Raw genomic sequence first — 23,369 nt, 5'->3', positions numbered from 1 at the left:
ATGGAAAAAGAAATCATTGTGCGACAAAATTGAAAAGAAAATGCTATTTTGTAACTTTTGGGGGCTTCCATTTCTAGGCAGTACATTTGTCGGTAAAAATGACACCTTTATATTTATTCTGTAGATCCATACGATTAAAATGATACCCCACTTATTTAGGTTGGATTTTGTCGTACTTCTGGAAGAAATCATAACTACATGCAGGAAATTTATACGTTTAAAATTGTCGTCTTCTGACCCCTATAACTTTTTCATTTTTCCGCGTACGGGGTGGTATGAGGGCTCTTTTTTATTTTTTATTTTATTAACAATATATTTTTATAATTCGGACATTTCTGCACGCGGCGATACCACATAATTTTTTTTTTATTTACGCGTTTTTTTTGTAAATGGGAAAAGGGAGGTTTTTGCAGTGTTATAGCTCACATAGGGGGCTATAACACTGCACACACTGATCTTTTACATTGATGAATGGTTTCTCATAGGAAACCATTGATCAATGATTCTGCCCCTTGACTGCTCATGCCTGGATCTCAGGCACTGAGCAGTCATTCGGCGATCGGACAGTGAGGAGGAAGGTAGGTGACCCTCCTGCTGTCCTGTAAGGTGTTTGGGTTGCGGCGATCCCGAACAGCCGCCTGAGCTAACCGGCAAGGTCTTACTTTCACTTTAGACACGGCATTCAACTTTGAACGCCGCGTCTAAAGGGTTAATAGCGCGCAGTGCCGCAAGCTATAAGCCACGGGTCCCAGCCGTTGTTAGAGGCCTTGCCCGACCCGCTATGACGCGGGGCTTCGCCGGGCATGGGTGGAGGGCCGTCCCCAACAGGTTAAAGGAGTACTCCGGTGGAAAACTCTGGACAAGACAAAAAAGAAATTCAAAAAGCAAAGAATTTACTCTGTAGCATACAGCTGCTAAGAAGTACTGGAAGGATAAAGATTTTTAACCCCTTAAGGACTTAGCTCTTTTTCACCTTAAGGACTAATTAATAACTCTGGGATGCTTTTACCGATTATTCTGATTCCGAGATTTGTTTTTTCGTGACCTATTCTACTTTAACACAGTGGTAAATTTTCATCGTTACTTGCATCCTTTCTTGGTGAAAAATCCCCAAATTTCATGAAAATTTTGAACATTTTGCAATTTTCTAACTTTGAAACTCTCTGCTTGTAAGGAAAATGGATATTTCAAATAAATTATATATTGATTCACATATACAATATGTCTACTTTATATTTGCATCATGAAGTTGACATGTTTTTACTTTCAGAGGGCTTCAAAGTTCAGCAGCAATTTTCCACAAAATATTCAAAGTCAGAATTATTCAGGGACCAGTTCAGTTTTGAAGTGGATTTGAGGGTTCTTCTTTATTATACCCCATAAATGACCCCATTATAACAACTGTACCCCCCCCCCCCCGAAAGTATTCAAAATGACATTCAGAAAGTGTGTTAACCCTTTAGGTGTTTCACAGGAATAGCAGCAAGGTAAAGGAGAAAATTAAAAATCTTAATTTTTTTACACTCTCATGTTCTTGTAGGCCCAGTTTTTGAATTTTTACAAGGGGTAAAAGGAGAAAAATCCCCCCAAAGTTTGTAACCCAATTTCTCTTGAGTAAGGAAATGCCTCATGTGTATGTCAAGTGTTCTGTGGGTGCACTACAAGGCTCCGAAGGGAAGGAGTGACAATGGGATTTTGGAGAGTGTTTGTTTTTTTCTGAAATGGTTTTTGGGGGGTATGTCACATTTAGGAAGCCCCTATGGTGCCAGAACAGCAGAAAACCCCCCCACATGGCATACTATTTTGGAAACTGCACCCCCCCCCCAAGGAACGTAACAAGGGGTCCGCTGAGCCTTAACACCCCACAGGTGTTTGACGACTTTTCGTTAAGGTCGGATGTGTAAATGAATTTATTAATTTTTTTTTTTTCACTAAAATGCTGGTTTTCCTCGAAATTTTTACAAGGGGTTATAGGAGAAAATGCCCCCCAAAATTTGTAACCCCATCTCTTCTGAGTATGGAAATACCCCATATGTGGACAGCAAGTGCTCTGCTGGCATACTACAGAAAAAAAGTCACATTTGGCTTTTGGAAAGGCATGTCGCATTTAGGAAGCCCCTATGGTGCCAGAACAGCAAAAAAACACATGGCATACTATTTTGGAAACCACACACCTCAAGGAATGTAACAAGGCGTAAAGTGAGCCTTAACACCCCACTGGTGCTTGACAAATTTCTGCTAAAGTTGACATGTGAAAATGAAAAATTAGATTTTTTTTTTCCACTAAAATGCTGGTGTTACCCCAAATTTTTCATGTTCACAAGGGGTAATTGGAGAAAAAGACTCCCAAAATTTGTAACCCTATTTCTTCTGAGTATGGAAATACCCCATATGTGCATGTAAAGTGCTCTGGGGGGCGAACTACAATGCTCAGAAGAGGAGGAGCGCCATTGGGCTTTTAATAGGGTAACGCCAGCATTTTAGTGAAAATATAATTTTTTTTTATTTTCACATCCAAATTTAACAAAAAAATTTCAAACACCTGTGGGGTGTTAAGGCTCACTTTACCCCTGTTACATTCCGTGAGGGGTGTGGTTTTCAAAATGGGGTTACATGTGTGTATTTATTGTTTTACGTTTGTCAGAACCGCTGTTAAATCAGCCACCCCTGTGCAAATCACCAATTTAGACCTCAAATGTACATAGTGCGCTCTCACTTCTGAGCCATGTTGTGTGCCGACAGAGCACTTTACGCCCACATATGGGGTATTTCCATACTCGGGAGAAATTGCGTTACAAATTTTGGGGGTCTTTTTTTCCTTTTACCACTTGTGAAAATTTTAAGTATTGGGCAACATCAGCATGTTAGTGGTAATTTTTTTTTTTTTTTTTTTAACTCTAACATGCTGGTGTAGACCCCAACTTTACCTTGGTAAAAGGGGAAAAAAAAGCCCCCCAACATTTGTAACGCAATTTCTCCCGAGTATGGAGATACCCCATATGTGGCCCTAAACTGTTTCCTTGAAATACGACAGGGCTCCGAAGCGAGAGAGCACCATGCGCATTTGAGGCCTAAATTGGGGATTTGAATCCGCCACAAAAATGCTGTACGGCAGTGTTTCCCAAACAGGGTGTCTCCAGCTGTTGCAAAACTCCCAGCATGCCTTGGCTGTCCGGCAATACTGTGAGTTGTTGTTTTTCAACAGATGGAGGCTCTGTTTTGGAAACTGTGACGTACAAGACTTTTTTTTATTTTTTATTATTGGGGGTGGGGGGGCGACTGTGAAGGGGTATGTAGTGTTTTACTTTTTATTTTGTGTAGTGTAATGTTTTTAGGGTACATTCACACGGGCGGAGGTTTACAGTGAGTTTTTCGCAGGGAGTTTGAGCTGTGGCGGAAAATTTGCTGCATCTCAAACTTGCAGCAGAACTCGTTGTAAACTGCCCGTGTGAATGTACATTCACATGGGGGAGGGAGGCAAACCTCCAGCTGTTCCAAAACTACAACTCCCAGCATGCACTGACAGACCATACATACTGGAAGTTGTAGTTATGCAACAGCTGGAGGCACACTACTTGCAAAACACTGAGAGTTTACTTGTTAGCCGTTGCAAAACTAGAACTCCCAGCATGTACAGTCTCTCAGTCCATGCTGGGAGTTAGGTAACAAACTCTGTTTCACAACCAATGTGTCTCCAGCTGTTGCAAAACTGCAACAATCAGCATGCATTGACAGCCGAAGGGCATGCTGAAAGTTGTAGTTTTGCAACAGCTGGAGGCACACTGCTACAACTCCCAGCATACCCTTTGGTAGTCTGTGCATGCTGGGAGTTGTAGTTATGCAACAGCTGGATGCACTCTTTTTAATAGAAAAAATGTGCCTCCAGCTGTTGCATAACTACAACCTCCAGCATGCCCTTTTGCATGCCGAGAGTTGTAGCTGCTATATCCTGCTGCCTGGATCGCCGCCGCTTTATACTGCCGTCTGGACCGCCGCCGCTGTATCCTGCTCCGGGGACCGATCCTGCTGCTCCTGTCGCTGCCACCGATCCTGAGGGGACCCCCGCCGGACCAGGGCAAGGTAGGAGACCCCCACCGTCGCCGATCTCCGATCGCTGTCCCCAGCAAGTTCGTGATTGGTCCGTCGTTCCGATCGATCAATCACGTGATCGTGAGGCGGCACCAGTGCCACCTCACTCCTGTTGAGTAAGGGTGAATGGGGCTGACAGCCCCATTCACCCTTTTTTTCCGGGTCACCAGAGACCCAATTGACCCGGAATAACTGCAAATCGCACGTCTGAATTGAAGCGTGATTTGCGGCGATGGCCGATATGGGGGGACCTCAGGACCCCCCTGGGCGATATGCCGGGATGCCTGCTGAACGATATCGGCAGGCAATGCCGATCCAGTAACTGTCCGGCGAGCAGCAGGGGCCAGAAGAACGCAGGGCTTACCCATACGCCCTGAGTCCTTAAGGACTCGGAAACGGGGGTGTATGGATGCAACCTGCGTCCTTAAGGGGTTAATAGAAGGAATTTACAAATCTGTTTAACTTTCTGGCACCAGTTCATGTAACAAAAAAAAATAAATTCCACCGGAGTACCCCTTTAAGGCCAAACTGGGCTTGGTCCTTAACCCCCTAAGGACCCAGCCCATTTTCACCTTAACCCCTTAAGAACGCAGCCCATTAAGGCCCACTTAAGGACGCAGACAATTTTATTTTTACGTTTTCGGTTTTTCCTCCTCGCCTTCAAAAAATCATAACTCTTTTTTATATTTTCATCCACAGACTAGTATAAGGGCTTGTTTTTTGCGTGACCAGTTGTCCGTTGTAATGCTATCACTCACTTTACCATAAAATGTATGGCGCAACCAAAAAAATGCTATTTGTGTGGGGAAATTAAAAAGAAAACTGCAGTTTTGCTGATTTTGGAAGGTTTCGTTTTCACTCTGTAAAATTTATGGTAAAAATTACATGTGTTATTTATTCTTTGGGTCAATACGATTAACATGATACCCATGATAACATACTTTTCTATTACTGTTGCGCTTAACCCCTTAAGGACTCAGCCCATTTTGGCCTTAAGGACTCAGACAATTTAATTTTTACGTTTTCATTTTTTCCTCCTCGCCTTCTAAAAATCATAACTCTTTTATATTTTCATCCACAGACTAGTATGAGGGCTTGTTTTTTGCGCGACCAGTTGTCCTTTGTAATGACATCACTCATTATATCATAAAATGTATGGCGCAACCAAAAAACACTATTTTTGTGGGGAAATTAAAACGAAAAACGCAATTTTGCTAATTTTGGAAGGTTTTGTTTTCACGCCGTACAATTTATGGAAAAAATTACATGTGTTCTTTATTCTGAGGGTCAATACAATTAAAATGATACCCATTATTATATACTTTTATATTATTGTTGCGCTTAAAAAAAAATCACAAACTTTTTAACCAAATTAGTACGTTTATAATCCCTTTATTTTGATGACCTCTAACTTTTTTATTTTTCCGTATAAGTGGCGGTATGGGGGCTCATTTTTTGCGCCATGATCTGTACTATTTTTTGATACCACATTTGCATATAAAAAACTTTTAATACATTTTTTTTTTTTTTTTAATAAAATGTATTAAAAATGTAGGAATTTTGGACTTTTTTTTTTTTTTTATTTCGTTCACGCCGTTCACCGTACGGGATCATTAACATTTTATTTTAATAGTTCGGACATTTACGCACGCGGCGATACCAAATATGTCTATAAAAAATGTTTTTTTACGCTTTTTGGGGGTAAAATAGGAAAAAACGGACGTTTTACTTTTTTATTGGGGGAGGGGATTTTTCACTTTTTTTTTACTTTTACTTTAACATTTTTTTACATTTTTTTTTTTACACTTGAATAGTCCCCATAGGGGACTATTCATAGCAATACCATGATTGCTAATACTGATCTGTTCTATGTATGGCGATCCGATCGTTCATTTAAATCGCGAACTGCCGCAGATGCCGGGATCTGTATTGATCCCGGCACCTGAGGGGTTAATGGCGGACGCCCGCGAGATCGCGGGCGTCGGCCATTGCCGGCGGGTCCCTGGCTGCGATCAGCAGCCGGGATCAGCCGCGCATGACACGGGCATCGCTCCGATGCCCGCGGTTATGCTTAGGACGTAAATGTACGTCCTGGTGCGTTAAGTGCCACCTCACCAGGACGTACATTTACGTCCTGCGTCCTTAAGGGGTTAAATAAAAAATCACAAACTTTTTAACCAAATTAGTACGTTTAAAATCCCCCTACTTTGAAGACCTATAACTTTTTCATTTTTCCGTATAAGCGGCGGTATGAGGGCTCATTTTTTGCGCCGAGATCTGTACTTTTTATTCATACCATATTTGCTTATATAAATCTTTAAATACATTTTTTTTGGAATAAAATGTTATACGCCATTCACCGTACGGTATCATTAACATTTTATTTTAATAGTTCAGATATTTACGCACGCGGCGATACCAAATATATATACCGTATATACTCGAGTATAAGCCGAGTTTTTCAGCACGATTTTTCGTGCTGAAAACACCCCCCTCGGCTTATACTCGAGTGAACTCCCCCACCCGCAGTGGTCTTCAACCTGCGGACTTCCAGAGGTTTCAAAACTACAACTCCCAGCAAGCCCGGGCAGCCATCGGCTGTCCGGGCTTGCTGGGAGTTGTAGTTTTGAAACCTCCGGAGGTCCGCAGGTTGAAGACCACTGCGGCCTTCAACATCATCCAGCCCCCTCTCACCCCCTTTAGTTCTGAGTACTCACCTCCGCTCGGCGCTGGTCCGGTCCTGCAGGGCTGTCCGGTAAGGAGGTGGTCCGGTGAGGAGGTGGTCCGGGCTGCTATCTTCACCGGGGAGGCCTCTTCTAAGCGCTTCGGGCCCGGCCTCAGAATAGTCACGTTGCCTTGACAACGACGCAGATGCGTCGTTGTCTAGGCAACGGCTCTATTCCGGGCCGGAAGCGCGGAGAAGAGGCGCCCCCGGTGAAGATAGCAGCCCGGACCACCTCCTCACCGGACCACCTCCTTACCGGACAGCCCTGCAGGACCGGACCAGCGCCGAGCGGAGGTGAGTACTCAGAACTAAAGGGGGTGAGAGGGGGCTGGATGATGTTGAAGGCCGCAGTGGTCTTCAACCTGCGGACCTCCGGAGGTTTCAAAACTACAACTCCCAGCAAGCCCGGACAGCCGATGGCTGCCCGGGCTTGCTGGGAGTTGTAGTTTTGAAACCTCTGGAGGTCCGCAGGTTGAAGACCACTGAGGGCGAATGATGAGAAGAGGATGATGAAGGGGGGTGGGGATGATGAAGGGGGGGGGGTGTGGGATGATTACAAGGGGATGATGAAGGGGGGATGTGTGGGATGATAAGGGGATGTGTGGGATGATGACAAGGGGATGATGAAGGGGGATGTGTGGGATGATAAGGGGATGTGTGGGATGATGACAAGGGGATGATGAAGGGGGGATGTGTGGGATGATGACAAGGGGATGATGAAGGGGGGATGTGTGGGATAAGGGGATGTGTGGGATGATGACAAGGGGATGATGAAGGGGGGATGTGTGGGATGATGACAAGGGGATGATGAAGGGGGGATGTGTGGGATGATAAGGGGATGTGTGGGATGATGACAAGGGGATGATGAAGGGGGGATGTGTGGGATGATAAGGGGATGTGTGGGATGATGACAAGGGGATGATGAAGGGGGGATGTGTGGGATGATGACAAGGGGATGATGAGGATGTTAATGACGGGTCTGGATGATGACAGGGGGGGATGAGGTATTTCCCACCCTAGGCTTATACTCGAGTCAATAACTTTTCCTGGGATTTTGGGTTGAAATTAGGGGTCTCGGCTTATACTCGGGTCGGCTTATACTCGAGTATATACGGTATAAAAAAATGTTTAACACTTTTTGGGGGTGAAATAGGGAAAATGGGACAATTTACGTTTTTATTGGGGGAGGGGGTTTTTCACGTTTTTTTTTTTTTACTTTTCCTTTTTTTACTTTTATTTTTACACTTTAATAGTCCCCATAGGGGACTATTTATAGCAGTCATTCAATTGCTAATCCTGTTCAGTGCTATGTATAGGACACAGCACTGATCAGGGTTATCGGTCATCTTCTGCTCTGGTCTGCGGGAAGGCAGATCTGAGCAGAAGACTCCCGGAAAACAGCGGAGGCAGGTGAGGGGACCTCCGTCTGCCGCGCTGGATGATCGGATCGCCGCGGCAGCGGGTGATGCGATCATCCATTTAAGTGACCGCGATGCTGCAGATGCCGTGATCTGTATTGATCACGGCATCTGAGGGGTTAATGGCGGACATCCGCGGGATAACGGGTGTCCGCCATTACCGGCGGGTCCCTGGCTGCGATCAACAGCCGGGACCTGCCGCGCATGATCCGGGCATCGTAAATGTACGTCCTGGTGCGTTAAATACCAACTAACCAGGATGACATTTATGTCCTTCGTCGTTAAGGACCAGAGCATTTTTTGCACATCTGACCACTGTCACTTTAAGCATTAATAACTCTGGGATGCTTTAATTTTCATTCTGATTTTCAAAATTAAAATTTTTCAGGGACCAGTTCAGGTTTGAAGTGGATTTGAATGTCCTTCATATTTGAAATACCCCGTAAATGACCCCATTATAAAAACTGAACCCCTCAAAGTATTCAAAATGACATTCAAAAAGTTTGTTAACCCTTTAGGTGTGTCACAGGAATAGCATCAAAGTGAAGGAGAAAATTCAAAATCTTCATTTTTTTTTACACTTGCATGTTCTTGTAGACCCAGTTTTTGGATTTTTACAAGGGTTAAAAGGTGAGAAATCTTCCTAAAAGTTGTAACTCAATTTCTCTCAAGTAAGGAAACACCTCATGTGTATGACAAGGCTCAGAAGATTTATTTTTAACTAAAATGCTGTATTTTTAAGGGGTAATAGGAGAAAATGCCCCCCAAAATTTGTATCCCCCATCTCTACCGAGTATGGAAGTACCCCATGTGTGGACGTCAAGTGTATTGCAGGGGCATTACAATGTTCAGAAGAGAAGGAGTCACATTTTCAAATTTTGCTGAAATGGGGGGCATGTCACATTTAGGAAACCCCTATGATGCCAGAACAGCAAAAAACAAATGGCATACTGTTTTGGAAACTAGACCCCCTCAAGGTACATAACAAGGGAAACAGTAAGTCTTAACACCCCACAGGAGTTTGATAACTAAAATGCTGACATATTTTTTTCATTTTCATAAGTGGTAACAGTAGAAAATGTCACTGTAAATTTGTAAATACATTTCTTTAGAGTAAGAACATACCTCATATCAGGACGTAAACAGCTCTGCAGGTGCACTCCAGGTCTCGGAGGAGCAGGAGCGCAGTCAGGGGCCTTGAGCTTTTTCATAGCTGCCTATGGAGCCAGAACAGCGGGACCCACCCTCAAGGAGCGTTACATGGTTTAAATTACTAAAATGGGGTACAGTGGGACATAAAATGATAAAACAGGTTATGTTCCCAGAATGATGACCCAGAGTATAGCCAGAACTAAAAAATATGCCCACCCCAAACCCTATACTCTGAATCATTCTGGGAATGTGATGTGTGCGGCCGTCTCCAACCTGTTGCCTCAGATGCTCAGGTGGAGAGAGAGTGCTGCGCATTTGAGGCAACATAAAAAAAAAAGTCCCCGATGATAGTGACTCAGTGACCCATGACCCATTTTTGTAAAAAAAAGTGTGTGTGTGTGTGTGTGTGTGGGGGGGGGGGGGGGGGGAGTGTGTAGTGTGTGCGCTTGATGTGACTTTTGTATATAGCGGTGTGTGATAAGTCACACAGTGTTATATGAAGAAAAAAAAAAGGGGGGTGGGGGGAGGCAAATGCAGCTCTCTGAAACCCTAATAGGGCCCGGGTCACGCTGATTAATCTGTGGTGGACCCTTGAGGACCTATTAGGGGGTCGGGGGGAATTTATAAATTTTTTTTTTTTTACTTCCTACCTGTTCCTTTACTGTAAACTCGCCCTGCCCAGACAGAGAGTTCTTCAGCCCCGAGGGGCACAGATCTTGGCAGTGGGTAGGGGTCCCTGCCTCTCTTTGGTACCAAGGAGCCATGGTGTACCCATACGGTAAAGGCTTAAAGAGGTTGTCCACTTAAAAAAAAAATTATTTAAAGGGGTACTCCAGTAGAAAACATATATATTTTTTTAAATCAACTGGTGCCAGAAAGTTAAAAAGATTTGTAAATTACTTCTATTAAAAAATATTTACCCTTCCAGTACTTATCAGCTGCTGTACACTATAGAGAAAATGATTTTCTTTTTTAATTACTTTTTTGTTTTGTCCACAGTTTTCTCTGCTGACACCTGATGCCCGTATCAGGAACTGTCCAGAGCAGGAGAAAATCCTCATAGCAAACCTATGCTGCTCTGGACAGCTCCTGACACTGACAGAAGTGTCAGCAGAGAGCACTGTGGATAAGACAAAAAAGAAATTCAAAAAGGAAAGCATTTCATCTGTAGCATATAGCTGCTAATATGTACTGGAAGGCAAAAGTCCAAAGTGGCTAGCTGAGGACTCAGGCTAGTAGATGGAATGAGACTTTATTTGCTATCCATGTGCAACGTTTCGGCAATAAACTGCCTTTTTCAAGCATGTACCCCTTTAACCTGTTAAGGACCAAGGGCGTAAACTTACCCCCTAGTCCTGCTCCCGTGATATAACGCGGGGTTACACGGTAACCCCGCATCATATTGCGGCGGGCCCTGCGTCATAGCGCGTGGCACTGATCGCGGTGCCGCGCGCTATTAACCCTTTAGCCACGCGCTCAAAGCTGAGCCGCGCCGCTAAAAACGAAAGTAAAAGTGCCCGGCTAGCTCAGGGAGCTGTTCGGGATCGCCGCGGTATAATAGCGGCATCTCGAACAGCTGTAGCACAGGAAGAGGTCTTCTTACCTTCTCCTGCGCTGTCCAATCGCCGAATGAATGCTTCAAGCCTGAGATCCAGGCTTGAGCATTCAATCGCCGAAAACACTGATTGATCCATTCCTATGGAGATGAATCAATCATTGTAAAAGATCAGTTAATGCAATGTTATAGCCCCCTATAGGAGCTATAATATTGCATAAGAAAAGTGTAAAAAAATCATTAACCCTTTCATTGATCCCTTCCCCTAATAAAAATTTGAATCACGTGGCATTTCCAAGAATAAAAAAAAAAAACTGTGTAAATAAACATATGTGGTATCGCCGCGTGCGGAAATGTCCAAATTATAAAAATATACCGCTTTTTAAACCGCACGTTCAATGGCGTACGCGCAAAAAAATCCGAAGTTCAAAATAGCGTATTTTTGGTCACTTTTTATATGGTGAAAAGATGAATAAAAAGCGATCAAAAAGTCCGATCAATGCAAAAATGGTACCGACAAAAACTTCAGATCACGGCCCAAAAATGAGCCCCCATAGCCCCCTGAACATGGAAAACTAAAAAAGTTATAGGACTCAGAAAATGACAATTTTAAACGTATACATTTTCCTGTATGTATTTTTTTTTTTCAGTAGTAATACAAAATCAAACCTATACAAGTAGGGTATCATTTTAACCGTATGGACCTAGAGAGTAAAGAAAAGGTGTCATTTGTAAGGAAAAATTTACTACGTAGAAACGGAAGCCCCCAAAAGTTAGAAAATTGCATTTTTTTTTCTATTTTGTCGCACAATGATTTTTTTTTTCCGTTTTGCAGTAGATTTTTGGGTACAATGACTGATGTCATTACAAAGTAGAATTGGTGGTGCAAAAAATACACCATAATAGAGATTTTTAGGTGCAAAATTGAAAGAGTTATGATTTTTTAAAGGTAAGGAGAAAAAAACGAAAGTCCAAAAAACGAAAAACGCCTGGTCCTTAAGGGGTTAACCAATGTGCCCATGCTACATAATTTAAGCAAAAAACTAATACTCATATCCCTCATAGCCTCCAGTATCAGTGCCCAGTTTCTCAGGGCTGCAGACGCCATGTCACATTACTTTTCTGTTACTGAGCAGCAATGTGACGTGGCAGTTTTAATTCTGGCCGCCAATACCAGAAGCTGTGACGGAGGGGAGTAGAAGCTTTTGTTGTTTTATTATGCAGCCTGGGCCCAATAATAAAAGAAAATGTTTCAGTAGATAGCCCCTTTGTTACCATAGGGGACCACTATAAGCAGTCATTAGATTGCTTTCACTGTACAATGCTGTACCATAACATAGCATTTTACATTGATATTGGTGCTTTCCTAGTACAATCTGCCTCAGGCAGACTGTATCAGAAGATTGGAATTAACAAAAAGCCCCCTGGCTGCCATTTTAACCCATCAAACGCCCCTGGTCGTGCTTCAAGGGGTCTCCAAAGGATGGGGATAAGATGTATGATCACTGGGGTCCCCTGCAATCTCTGTGCAGCCCCCGGCATTCTGAGACGAGGACATAACTTCACAGCCACACCCCTAGTGATGTCACTCCCCTCCATTCATGTCTATGGGAGGGGTCATAGACATGAATGGAGGGGCGTGGTGTGACATCACTAGGGGGCGTGACCATGACATCACGTCCCTGTCTCGGATGCAGCGGGGGACCCCCGCGATCATACATCTTATCCCCTATCCTTCTGGCTAGGGGATAAGATGTATAAAGCCGGAATACCCCTTTAAATACCAGACGAACTGAGCGTATATTTAAATCCAATTTGAGTCTAGGGATTTAGGGATTATTCCGGCTCTAGAAAATGTTTTAATAGTGAGTCAGGGTGCTATAAAAATAAAAAAGAAAGCATTCTAACCTGCCCTAATCCATTGAATCAGGTATCTCTTTCATTTGGCATGACATACAGTACACACTTTTAATGTTGATGTGAAGGAGGCATTTGTATCTACTATTACCTTATATCAAGTTTTTTATAGTCTAAGTTTAAGCTGATTTACTAGTCTGAATTGCATGTTTTTTTGTTTTTTGTTTCTTCCAACTAGCAGCAAAGCCTGTGATTAAACTTTCGTCTCTTCTGGGAAATGTCAGGTCCTGTATTTATTTAATTTTATTATGTTAAGATTTATTTCTAGCTACAGAAGAAACATGTTATTTGTTTCTGCATAGAAGTAAGTGTTCGCCTACAATGAGTGTAGTTACAGGAATGATACAGATCTTTAGTAAAACATTTTTTGTTATGGTATGGACATTTTTGCACATATTTTTGTTTCCTTAGGCCAGTGCTTTCCAAACAGTGCGCCCCCCAGCTGTTGCAAAACTACAACTCCCTGCATGCCTGGACAGCCAAAGGCTGTCTGGGCATGCTGGGAGTTGGGGCTTTGCAGCAGTTGGAGACTGTTTGGAAAACACTGCCTTATTAGAAGAAGTGGATCCAGCAGGAAGGAGACTTAGAAATGCATCCTTTATTCATGTGCATCCAAGTTCACAAAATACTTATGCAAAATACTTATGGCAGTAAGTAGTATACTTACTGTCATAATTCTTAACCTTGCTAGTTCAGGTACAGTGATGAGTCCACAGTCATATTACATGAGACATTGCATCTTTTATAGCGGACATCACAGTGGCCTCTAGTCATTAGATCGAGCCTTGTGTCATCACTTTGAAGCAAAGGGACCAAGTAATATAATGTAGATAGAAATATTAGCTTGCACTCCCTGTCCTTGTAGCTAATTACGACACGAGCATTCTGTGCAGCAGGGAGACGTTCTGATGCGGGTGCTCAGAGGCTAACAGCCATTTTCGCACACGGCCGTTTGCTTCTTCTGGCCTCACTCTGAGGCTGGAAGAAGCACACGGCTGTGTGCGAAAACGACTGTTACTCTCTGAGTGCCCACATCAGAACGTCTCCCTGCTGCACAGAATGCTCGTGTCGTAATTAGCTACAAGGACGGTGAGTGCAAGCTACTATTTCTATCTACAATATTGGATTTCTGTACTTTATACCTCACCAGCTTGGCACCCCGTCGGTAGCGTACCACACTCCAGCTACAGCCACTGATTTATACTGAGAACTGTTGTACTCAATTGTGACACTCTGACTTCTGTACATGATTTAGCTCTCTGTATCCTGCTTCTCTTCTCAGAATTTATGACCAAATAGTATGTTGTCATATTTGCAGGTTCTAGAAACTCATTTAAAGTAAGGTCACATGTCGCGTATACGCAGCATATTTCACGTGGCGCAGCAGGAAATACACTGCATATTCTCCTGTGAGCAAACACACAGGCCTTCCTGTGGCAGCCCTGTGTGTGTGTGGTGAGGTTTTGAGGCTGGCTAGCACATCACAATGATGTTGGCGTGCTGGTCATTCCTCCAAGCCTAACTGCACACATAGGGCTGCCACGGTTAGCTCTGTGTGTTTGCTCATAGAAGAATACACCGCATGTCTCCCGCTGCACTGCGTGAAATATGCTGCATATATGCGCAATGTGTTATCCTTAGGGTGTATTTACATGTACAGTATCCTGCACATTTGTGATTCACAGGTTTTGAAGCTGTGTTCAGTCGATTAGGTTTACCTGATGTGCAGAATTTAATCTGCTACATTAAAGGGGTATTCCGGGCAAAAACATCTTATCCCTTATCGAAAGGATAAGGGTATAAGATGTCTGATCGCGGGGGGCCTGCTGCTGGGACCCCCCGCAATCTCCCTGCAGCAGCCCGCATTCAATGCGTAGCTGCGTCTGCAGTTTCGGAAATCACCGGGCTTCCGAGACGGCGACGTGACGCCACGCCCCCTCCATTCATGTCTATGGGAGGGGGCGTTGCGGCCGGAATGCCCCCTCCCATAGAAATGAAAGAGGGGGTGTGGCGTGACGTCACGTCCCCGTCTCGGAAACCCGGCAGTTTCTGAGACTGCAGACGCAGCTAAGCATAGAATGCGGGCTGCAGCAGGGAGATCATGGGGGGGTCCCAGCGGCGGGCCCCCTGCGATCAGACATCTTATCCCCTATCATTTGGACATCACATCAAGTATGCACATCAAGTATGCGAATGATGATGTACGTGTGAATACACCCTAAAGGGGTATTCCCATAGGGACTTATTATGACATTTCTATAGCAAATGTGGGAACTGCTACGATCTCAAGGTCATGAGAAATACTGTGATTTATTGCTCGAGTCCCAACCTTTGCATCTTGTCTCTTCTACAGGGTGCATTTATGGTGGGTGCACGGATGACCTGCTAGGACTGAGATCTGCTGACACTTTCTTCTGTGCTTGGCGAATGTCTTACCAAATCATTTAAAAGCAATTGGTAGAACATGGGAGGAGCAGTGAGTGCTGGGGAAGACAACGATGATCTGATTGATAACCTAAAGGAAGCACAGTATATACGCACTGAAAAAGTAGAGCAAGCCTTCAGAGCAATTGATCGAGGGGAATATTACCTGGAAGGATACAGGGACAATGCTTATAAAGACTTGGCTTGGAAGCATGGCAACATACACTTGTCTGCACCTTGTATCTATTCAGAAGTCATGGAGGCTTTAAAGCTTCAACCTGGATTGTCTTTTCTTAATCTTGGAAGTGGAACTGGATATTTAAGTACAATGGTGGGCTTAATATTAGGTAAATATTATTTTCTTTTTCTCAAAATTTCTAACAATACTGTTGTTACGATTGCTACTGTTATCACAGGATCATGCACACAGCTATAATTTACTATACTTGTGTAAATGTCTATTGATATAACACCCCCAATTAAAATTGTTAACCACAAGTCTTCCACTGGAATCGGAATTGACTCAAATCCAGTGCATGGCATCATAATGGAATTCACACAGAGTGGGCTATAGGCTTCTTCATACAATCAGTGGTCATTTTATTAGGTACACCTGTTGTTTAACATAAATAGCTAATCAGACAATCACTTGACAGCAAGTCAATGCATTTAGGCATGTAGAAGTGGTCAAGATTACGAGAATATGGAAAGACAGGATTAAAGCGATTTTGGACGTGCCATGGCTGTTGGTGTCAGACGGGCCGGTTTGGGTATTTCAGAAGCTGCTGAACTTCTAGGATTATCAGGCACAACCATCTCTGGGGTTTACAGAGAATGGGTTAAAAAAAAAAAAAAGTTACCCAATGAGTGACAAAAATGCCTTGTTGAAGTCCGACTATAATGGGCAGACTGGTTCAAGATTATAGTAAGGCAACAGTAGGGATTGACCGATATCGTTTTTTTAGGGCCGATACCGATAATCGGTGGAGGTTAGGGCCGATAGCCGATAACTTATACCGATATTCCGGTATAAGTTATCGGCTATCTATCCCCCCTCAACACCGCTGCAGTACATTGATTTAAAGCTGGCGCTTTAAATCAATGCACTGCAGTGGCTTTTGCGGTGCCATAGGCCGCCGCCACCACCCGCTTCTCTCCCCCTACCTGTCAGGGTGGTCCGGGCCATCCATCCTTCCTGTAGTGTCCGGCGGCATTCCGGGTGGAGGGTGAACCGGTCTGGGCTGCCCTTCTTCTCCGGGGGTCACCTTCTCCACTCCGGGCAGGCTCCGGCCTAGTACGCTGCATAGACGCCGCTGCGCAGTGATGCCCGTGCGCAGCGACGCACCTGACGTCACGGCGTAGCGGCGTCTATGCAGTGTTCTAGGCCGGAGCCTGCCCGGAGTGAAGATGACCCCCGGAGAAGGACAGCCCGGACCGGTTCACCCTCCACCCGGAATGCTGCCGGACACTACAGGAAGGAAGGAAGGAAGGATGGATGGCCCGGACCACCCCCATTACGGGTAAGTTAAATTTTTTTTATTGACTCGAAGGGTGGAGGGGCCCGACCGGTAAAATCCATACCGGTATACCGCCCAGCACTACAGTGGGGGGTGCAACGCGGTGCGGTCGCGGTGCGGCAGGTCGGGGGGCGGTCGCGGTGCGGTGGGGGCGGTGCGGGGGGCGGGGCATTATCGGCTTATCGGCAAGGTAATTGCCGATACCGATAATGCCCAAAACCGTGATTATCGGACGATAATATCGGCCATACCGATAATCGGTCGATCCCTAGGCAACAGTAATTCAAATAACCACTCTTTACAACCAAGGTATGCAGAGTACAATCTCTAAGCACACAGCATGTTAAACCTTGAAGCAGATGGGCTACAGCAACAGTAGACCACACCGGGTTTCACTCTTGTCTGCTTAGAGCAGGAAACTGAGACTACACTTAGCACAGGCTCACCAGGCTTGGAAAATGGAAGACTGAAAGATCATTGTCTGATAAGTCTTGATTCCAGCTGCAATATTCAGATGACAGGGTCAGAAATGGACATAAACAACATTAAGCAGGCATCCATACTGGCTTGTAGCAGTGGTTAAGGTGGGTGGTGGTGTTATGATGTAGGGGACAGTTCTTGGCATACTTTGGGCCACTTAATACCAATTGAGCACCGTTTTAATACAATGATGACAATGTTCATTATGACCACAGTGTATCTTCTGATGGATGCACCATGTCACATCATCTCAAACTGGTTTCTTGAACATGACAAAGAGGTCACTGTACGCCAATGGCCTCCACAGTCCCCAGATCTCAATACAATATAGAACCTTTGGGATGTGGTAGAGCAGGAGATTCACATCATGGATGTGCAGCTGACCAATAGGCACATCCATATGGACCAAAATCTCTAAGGAATGTTTACAGCACTTTGTAGAAAGTATGCCATGAAAAATGAAAACATAAGGAGGTCACACTCGGAACTAGCAAAGTGCACCAAATAAAGTGGCCAGTGAGTGTATATTCTCTCTTCTGTTTGGATGGGGCTAGTGAAACTATAATAGGAAATTGCATATTATGCTTCAACAGTAGCTAAACCCCCTGACCATCTGCTAAATATCCTGCCTCACAAAACTAGCATTGTCCAAGGTCACTGTTTCCTTACCAGGGTACCTCCAGCTTTTGCAAAGGGGCAGACTCTCTGCGGGCTGTCTGCAGCAGATTTTCAGCAGCAAAATCTCCACTGCAGAAAATCTGCCGCAGACCTCATTGAAGTCTATGGGGTCTTCAGTGGGTTTTCAACAGCAGAGATTCCACTGTAAAAAATCTGCCTGCAGAGAGCCCACCCCTTTCAAACTCATAGCAGGAAACCCCCTGCAAGTTTAAAACAAAATCTGCTTATGTGAATGAGCCCTTAGGATATGTTCACACGTGGATATTTTTGCTGCAGCAGAATTTGCTACCCATTTACTTCAATAGGTAGCAAAATCTGCTACAGCAATTAAGCAGCAGATCTGCAGCAGAAAATAAGCACTTGTGAATGTATCCATAAGCTGTTTTAATAGCAGTGCATTGTGTCACTCCCTACACGCACACAGTAATGAGAAGTTGCTCCAGAGAAATTATAGAACAACACACGATTTTCTAAATAGGTCATTGTGTAGTCCTATATGAATATATCCTAACATGAGTAAAATAACAGTATTTTAAGCTTTATTCATAAATTGTATTCTAAAGCACAGAATAAAAATGTAAATGAGATAATTGCAAAAGAACACTGATCAAAATTAGAGAACACTTTCAGATACCTGCAAGTTATTGGTGTTAATCTGGCAACTGGTGCTAATTTCCTTTAACCCCTTAAAGACCCATGACGTACCGGTACGTCATGGGTCCGCTCCTGTTCTATAACGCGGGGCCACAGGTGGCCCCGCGTCATAGCGGGTCAGGCCCGGCCTCTAACAATGGCCAGGACCTGTGGCTAATAGCGCACGGCACTGATTGCGGTGCCGCGCGCTATTAACCCTTTAGACGCGGTGTTTAAAGTTGAACGCTGCGTCTAAAGTGAAAGTAAAACAATGCCGGTTAGCTCAGGGAGCTGTTCGGGATCGCCGCGGTGAAATTTCACCGCGGCATCCCGAACAGCTTACAGGACAGCCGAAGGGTCCCTACCTGCCTCCATGCTGTCCGATCGCCGAATAACTGCTCAGTGCCTGAGATCCAGGCATGAGCAGTCAAGCAGCAGAATCATTGATCAATGGTTTCATATGAGTGTGTGCGGTTTCCTAGGAGTGTGTGCAGTGTTATAGGTCCCTATGGGAGCTATAACACTGAAAAAAAAGAGAAAACAAAATTGAATAAAGATCATTTAACGCCTTCCCTAATAAAAGTTTGAATTACCCCCTTTTTCCCATAAAAAGAAAAAAACAAAAAAAACTGTGTAAATAAAAATATATGTGGTATTGCCGCGTGCGGAAATGTCCGAATTATAAAAATATATTGTTAATTAAACCGCATGGTCAATGGCGTACGCGCAAAAAAATTCCAAAGTCCAAAATAGTGCATTTTTGGTCACTTTTTTTATATCATGAAAAAATTGATAAAAAGTCCTATCCGATCAATAAGTCCTATCAATGCAAAAATTTTACCGCTAAAAACTTCAGATCATGACGCAAAAAATTAGCCCTCATACCGCCCCATACACGGGAAAAATAAAAAAGTTATAGGGGTCAGAAGATGACAATTTTAAACGTATTCATTTTCCTGCATGTCGTTATGATTTTTTTTCCAGAAGTACAAAAAAAATCAAACCCATATAAGTAGGATATTATTTTAATCGTATGGGCCTACAGAATAAAGAGAAGGTGTCATGTTTACCGAATAATGTACCGTGTAGAAACGGGAGCCCCCAAAAGTTACAAAATGGTGTTTTTTATTATTTTTTTTACATTTTATTTTGTCTCACAAATCTTTATTTTTTTTTTTTCGTTTCGCCGTACATTTTTGGGTAAAATGACTGACGTCATTACAAAGTAGAATTGGTGGCACAAAAAAACAAGCCATCATATTGATTTTTAGGTGCAAACTTGAGAGTTATGATTTTTTAAAGGTAAGGAGGAAAAAATAAAAATGCAAAAAAAACAGAAAAACCCCGGGTCCTTAAGGGGTTAAAGGGGTACTTCGGTGAAAAACCTTTTTTTATTTATTTATTTATTTTTTTAAATCAACTGGTGCCAGAAAGTTAAACAGATTTGTAAATTAAGGAACAAGGAAGGGTGGAGCCAGCACTGAATAAAAAATACTTCTTTATTGTAATCCAAGATTAAAAATCCATGAAAGGCAGGGAAATTGAGCACAAGGACGACAAAGTGCAAAGTTGCATGGTTGGAACTCCTCAAACACCTACGTGTTTCAGGCCATCAGGCCCTTAGTCATGGCATACATGTTATCTCTTCAAAAGATTCTTTTATACTGAGAAGGTCAAGAAGCTCACCTCCCACAAGGGGAGGGAGCAAAAAGACCCACCCATTTGAACAACCAACTTTATTGTACAAAGTGCATTAAAAGCAAACATATAGAAAAAAAAGAGAAGAGTTTGCAAATAAGAGAAAGAAAAACCCAAAAAAGGGGCAAAAGGAATTTTTTTGCATTAAACAAAACATACAAAATTTGTATGCATATAGAAAAATGTTTTTCTGTGTTTTCGGACATTTTCGAAACGCAGAGGATAGCAAAAAATAATAATGCAGGATTAAATCTGTCCAGTTATTTAAACCAAAGGGATGAATACTGTTAAATATATCCACATCGCTTCTCTGTTATGCAGATATCTTATGTTATCACCTCCTCTTTTTCGGGGAATTATTTTTTCCATAGCACAAAGCTTAAGATTAGACACATCTCCATTATGAACCAAAAGAAAATGTTTAGATACGTTAGACATAGTTAGTGCTGCCAATATATGTAAGTGAGCAAGCAACACAATAGTAACATAGTACATAAGGTTGAAAAAAGACCACAGTCCATCAAGTTCAACCTATATCCCTAATGAGTCCCTACTGAGTTGATCTAGAGGAATGCAAAAAACCCATACTAGAGGTAAAATTTCCTTCCCGACTCCAAATATGGCAGTCGGAATAAATCCCTGGATCAACGTTCTGTCCCTATAAATCTAACATCCATAACCTGTAATGTTATTACCCTCCAAAAATGCATCCAGACCCCTTTTGAACTCTTTCACAGAGTTCCCCATGACCACCTCCTCAGGCAGAGAATTCCACAGTCTCACTGCTCTTACAATAAAGAACCCCCATCTGTGCTGGTGTAGAAACCTTCTTTCCTCTAAACGTAGAGGATGCCTCCTTGTTATAGATACAGTCCTGGGTATAAATAGATCATGGGAGAGATCACTGTATGGTACCCTGATATATTTATACATAGTTATTAGGTCTCCCCTAAGCCTTCTTTTTTGTAAACTAAATAACCCTAATTCTGATTATCTTTCTGGGTACTGTAGTCCTCCCATTCCACGTATTACTCTGGTTGCCCATCTTTGAACCCTCTCCAGCTCCACTAAATCTTTCTTGTACACTGGTGCCCAGTACTGTACACAGTATTCCATGTGTGGTCTGACTAGTGATTTGTACAGCGGTAAAATTATTTCCTTGTTGTGGGCGTCTATGCCCCTATTGATGCACTCCATGATTTTATTTGCCTTGGCAGCAGCTGCTCGACACTGGTCGCTACAGCTAAATTTACTATTAACTAAGACCCCTAAGTCCTTTTCCACATCAGTTGTCCCAAGCATTCTCCCATTTAATACATAATCCCAGCCCGGCTCATCTGCCACCTCCCAGCCCAAACCTCCAACTTATCCAGATCCATTTGTAACAGTGCACTGTCCTCTATAGTGTTTACCGCTTTACAGAGTTTAGTATCATCTTCAAAGATTGCTACTTTACTACAAGGTCATTAATGAATATATTAAATAGAACAGGACCCAAGACGGACTCCTGTGATATCCCACTAGTAACAGTCACCCAATCAGAATAAGTACCATTAATAACCACCCTCTGTTTCCTATCACTGAGCCAGTTACTTACCCTCTTACACACATTCTCCCCCAGCCCCATCAACAATGGTGGTACATTTCACAGCATTTTTACAAATAACACATCGAGGCTCTGAGCATTTAAAAAATCCTTTTGGTTGTCTACCAAGTGTCATGTGTATCACGATCTGCAACTGTGCTAGGGGTTAATGAGTTAGCTAGTGTTGGGGCTCTACGATTGGAAAATCGTATTCCATTTTGTAACACTGTGCTTAGACCCGAATCTGTATGAAGCATAGGTAAGTGTTTTGAGATGATATCTCTGATTTTATAAAACTGGGGCCTATAGGTTGTTACAAATGTGATTGGATCATTAGACTGACCATGTTCCTTCGTTTTCAAAAGTTCCAATCTGTTTATTGGATCCACCCGCTTTCGGGCTTTGTCTAGGATCCAATTCGGATAGCACCGTTTTTTTTTAACCGCATGCATACCAAATTGGCTTCCTCCTGGTAGATCAACTCAGAAGAACTGTTGCGTTTGACACAAATTAATTCACCTACAGGTATGCCTTCAATGGTGTGCTTGGAGTGACATGAATCAGCCCTAAGAATGGTATTCCCTGCGATTGATTTTCTGAATGGGCAAACCTCAATGGTGTTGCCATTGGCAACCAAAGATACATCTGGACTTTGACAAAAAATGTAAAGAAAAAATCACCAGATTAGAGGAGATCATCAAACAAAGTCTAAATTTCAACGTGACACTCATGATTTTCGTACCAAAACAGAGTGTAATTGGGACCAATGGGAAAACATATTTGCAAACCCTAAATCTATTTTGAAGAAAAATCTAAATAAATATTATAAAAAAAAGAAGGAATAATCATGTCAGTATCAGAACGCAACAAAGTCAAAAAGAAAACCTAAAAGAGCCGGGCCATCAAGTTGTTAATATATCATCTTACATTATCTCTGACCATGAAGAAAAACTATTATCAAAAAGACTTGAATTCTCGCCTACTATTCAATTTGATGTCTATAAAACCATCTTAGATGTAAATAAATTTGTGCGCCTTCTGATTGTAAAACAATATTTTCTACCTGGAGATGATCCAAATGTGGAAACTAGCGCAGAAGATTATATAGGACACCAGTTACATGGTGCGGTTGTGCCAGACCCTTTCTTGAGATCTATTGAGGAGCAAGTTGCATATTGGGACCTCCAAATATTGGAAACATAAGGCACGACAGATACTATCAGCAGGTCCAGCCATTTTGTAACATCCAATCCGGATTTTTATCCTGTCCATGCTCGTCCACCTGTTTTAGACCAATTTCAGGACTTAATAATGAAGCATTTGGTCGCCTTGAAAAGTCAAAATGTGTCAAATGCAAAAGATAATCTTTCAAAGCATGAAAGAAAAGCATTGCTTAGTTTTCAAAATAATCATGATCTTACAATTTGATCTGCCGATAAAGGCAGATCAGTTGTTTGTATGGATACAAGTTTATATATCAAACTTTGTGAAGAATTAC

General features: G+C 43.0%; 1 protein-coding gene across 5 annotated transcripts in view; it reads left to right on the top strand.

Annotated features, from left to right (window-relative positions):
* Positions 1 to 23,369, top strand: part of PCMTD1 (protein-L-isoaspartate (D-aspartate) O-methyltransferase domain containing 1) — a 72,748-nt gene that overhangs the window by 11,024 nt on the left and 38,355 nt on the right. For 3 of the 5 annotated variants that reach the window (XR_008844228.1, XM_056521894.1, XM_056521896.1), the window contains exon 2: positions 15,210 to 15,627. The exons of 1 other annotated variant lie outside the window; for it this stretch is intronic. Coding sequence is in view for 3 of the 4 variants with exons in the window: in XM_056521894.1 (XP_056377869.1) it covers positions 15,321 to 15,627 (307 nt within the window). In the remaining variant the exon portion in view is untranslated. Of the gene's footprint in view, positions 1 to 13,058; positions 13,081 to 15,209; positions 15,628 to 23,369 lie in introns of those variants that run through there. One more of the 5 variants, XM_056521895.1, reaches the window with a different exon arrangement.

Source organism: Hyla sarda, chromosome 5 (assembly GCF_029499605.1).
Source record: "Hyla sarda isolate aHylSar1 chromosome 5, aHylSar1.hap1, whole genome shotgun sequence".
NCBI classification, from domain to species: Eukaryota; Metazoa; Chordata; class Amphibia; order Anura; family Hylidae; genus Hyla; species Hyla sarda.
This window is presented reverse-complemented; position numbering and strand designations above follow the sequence as displayed.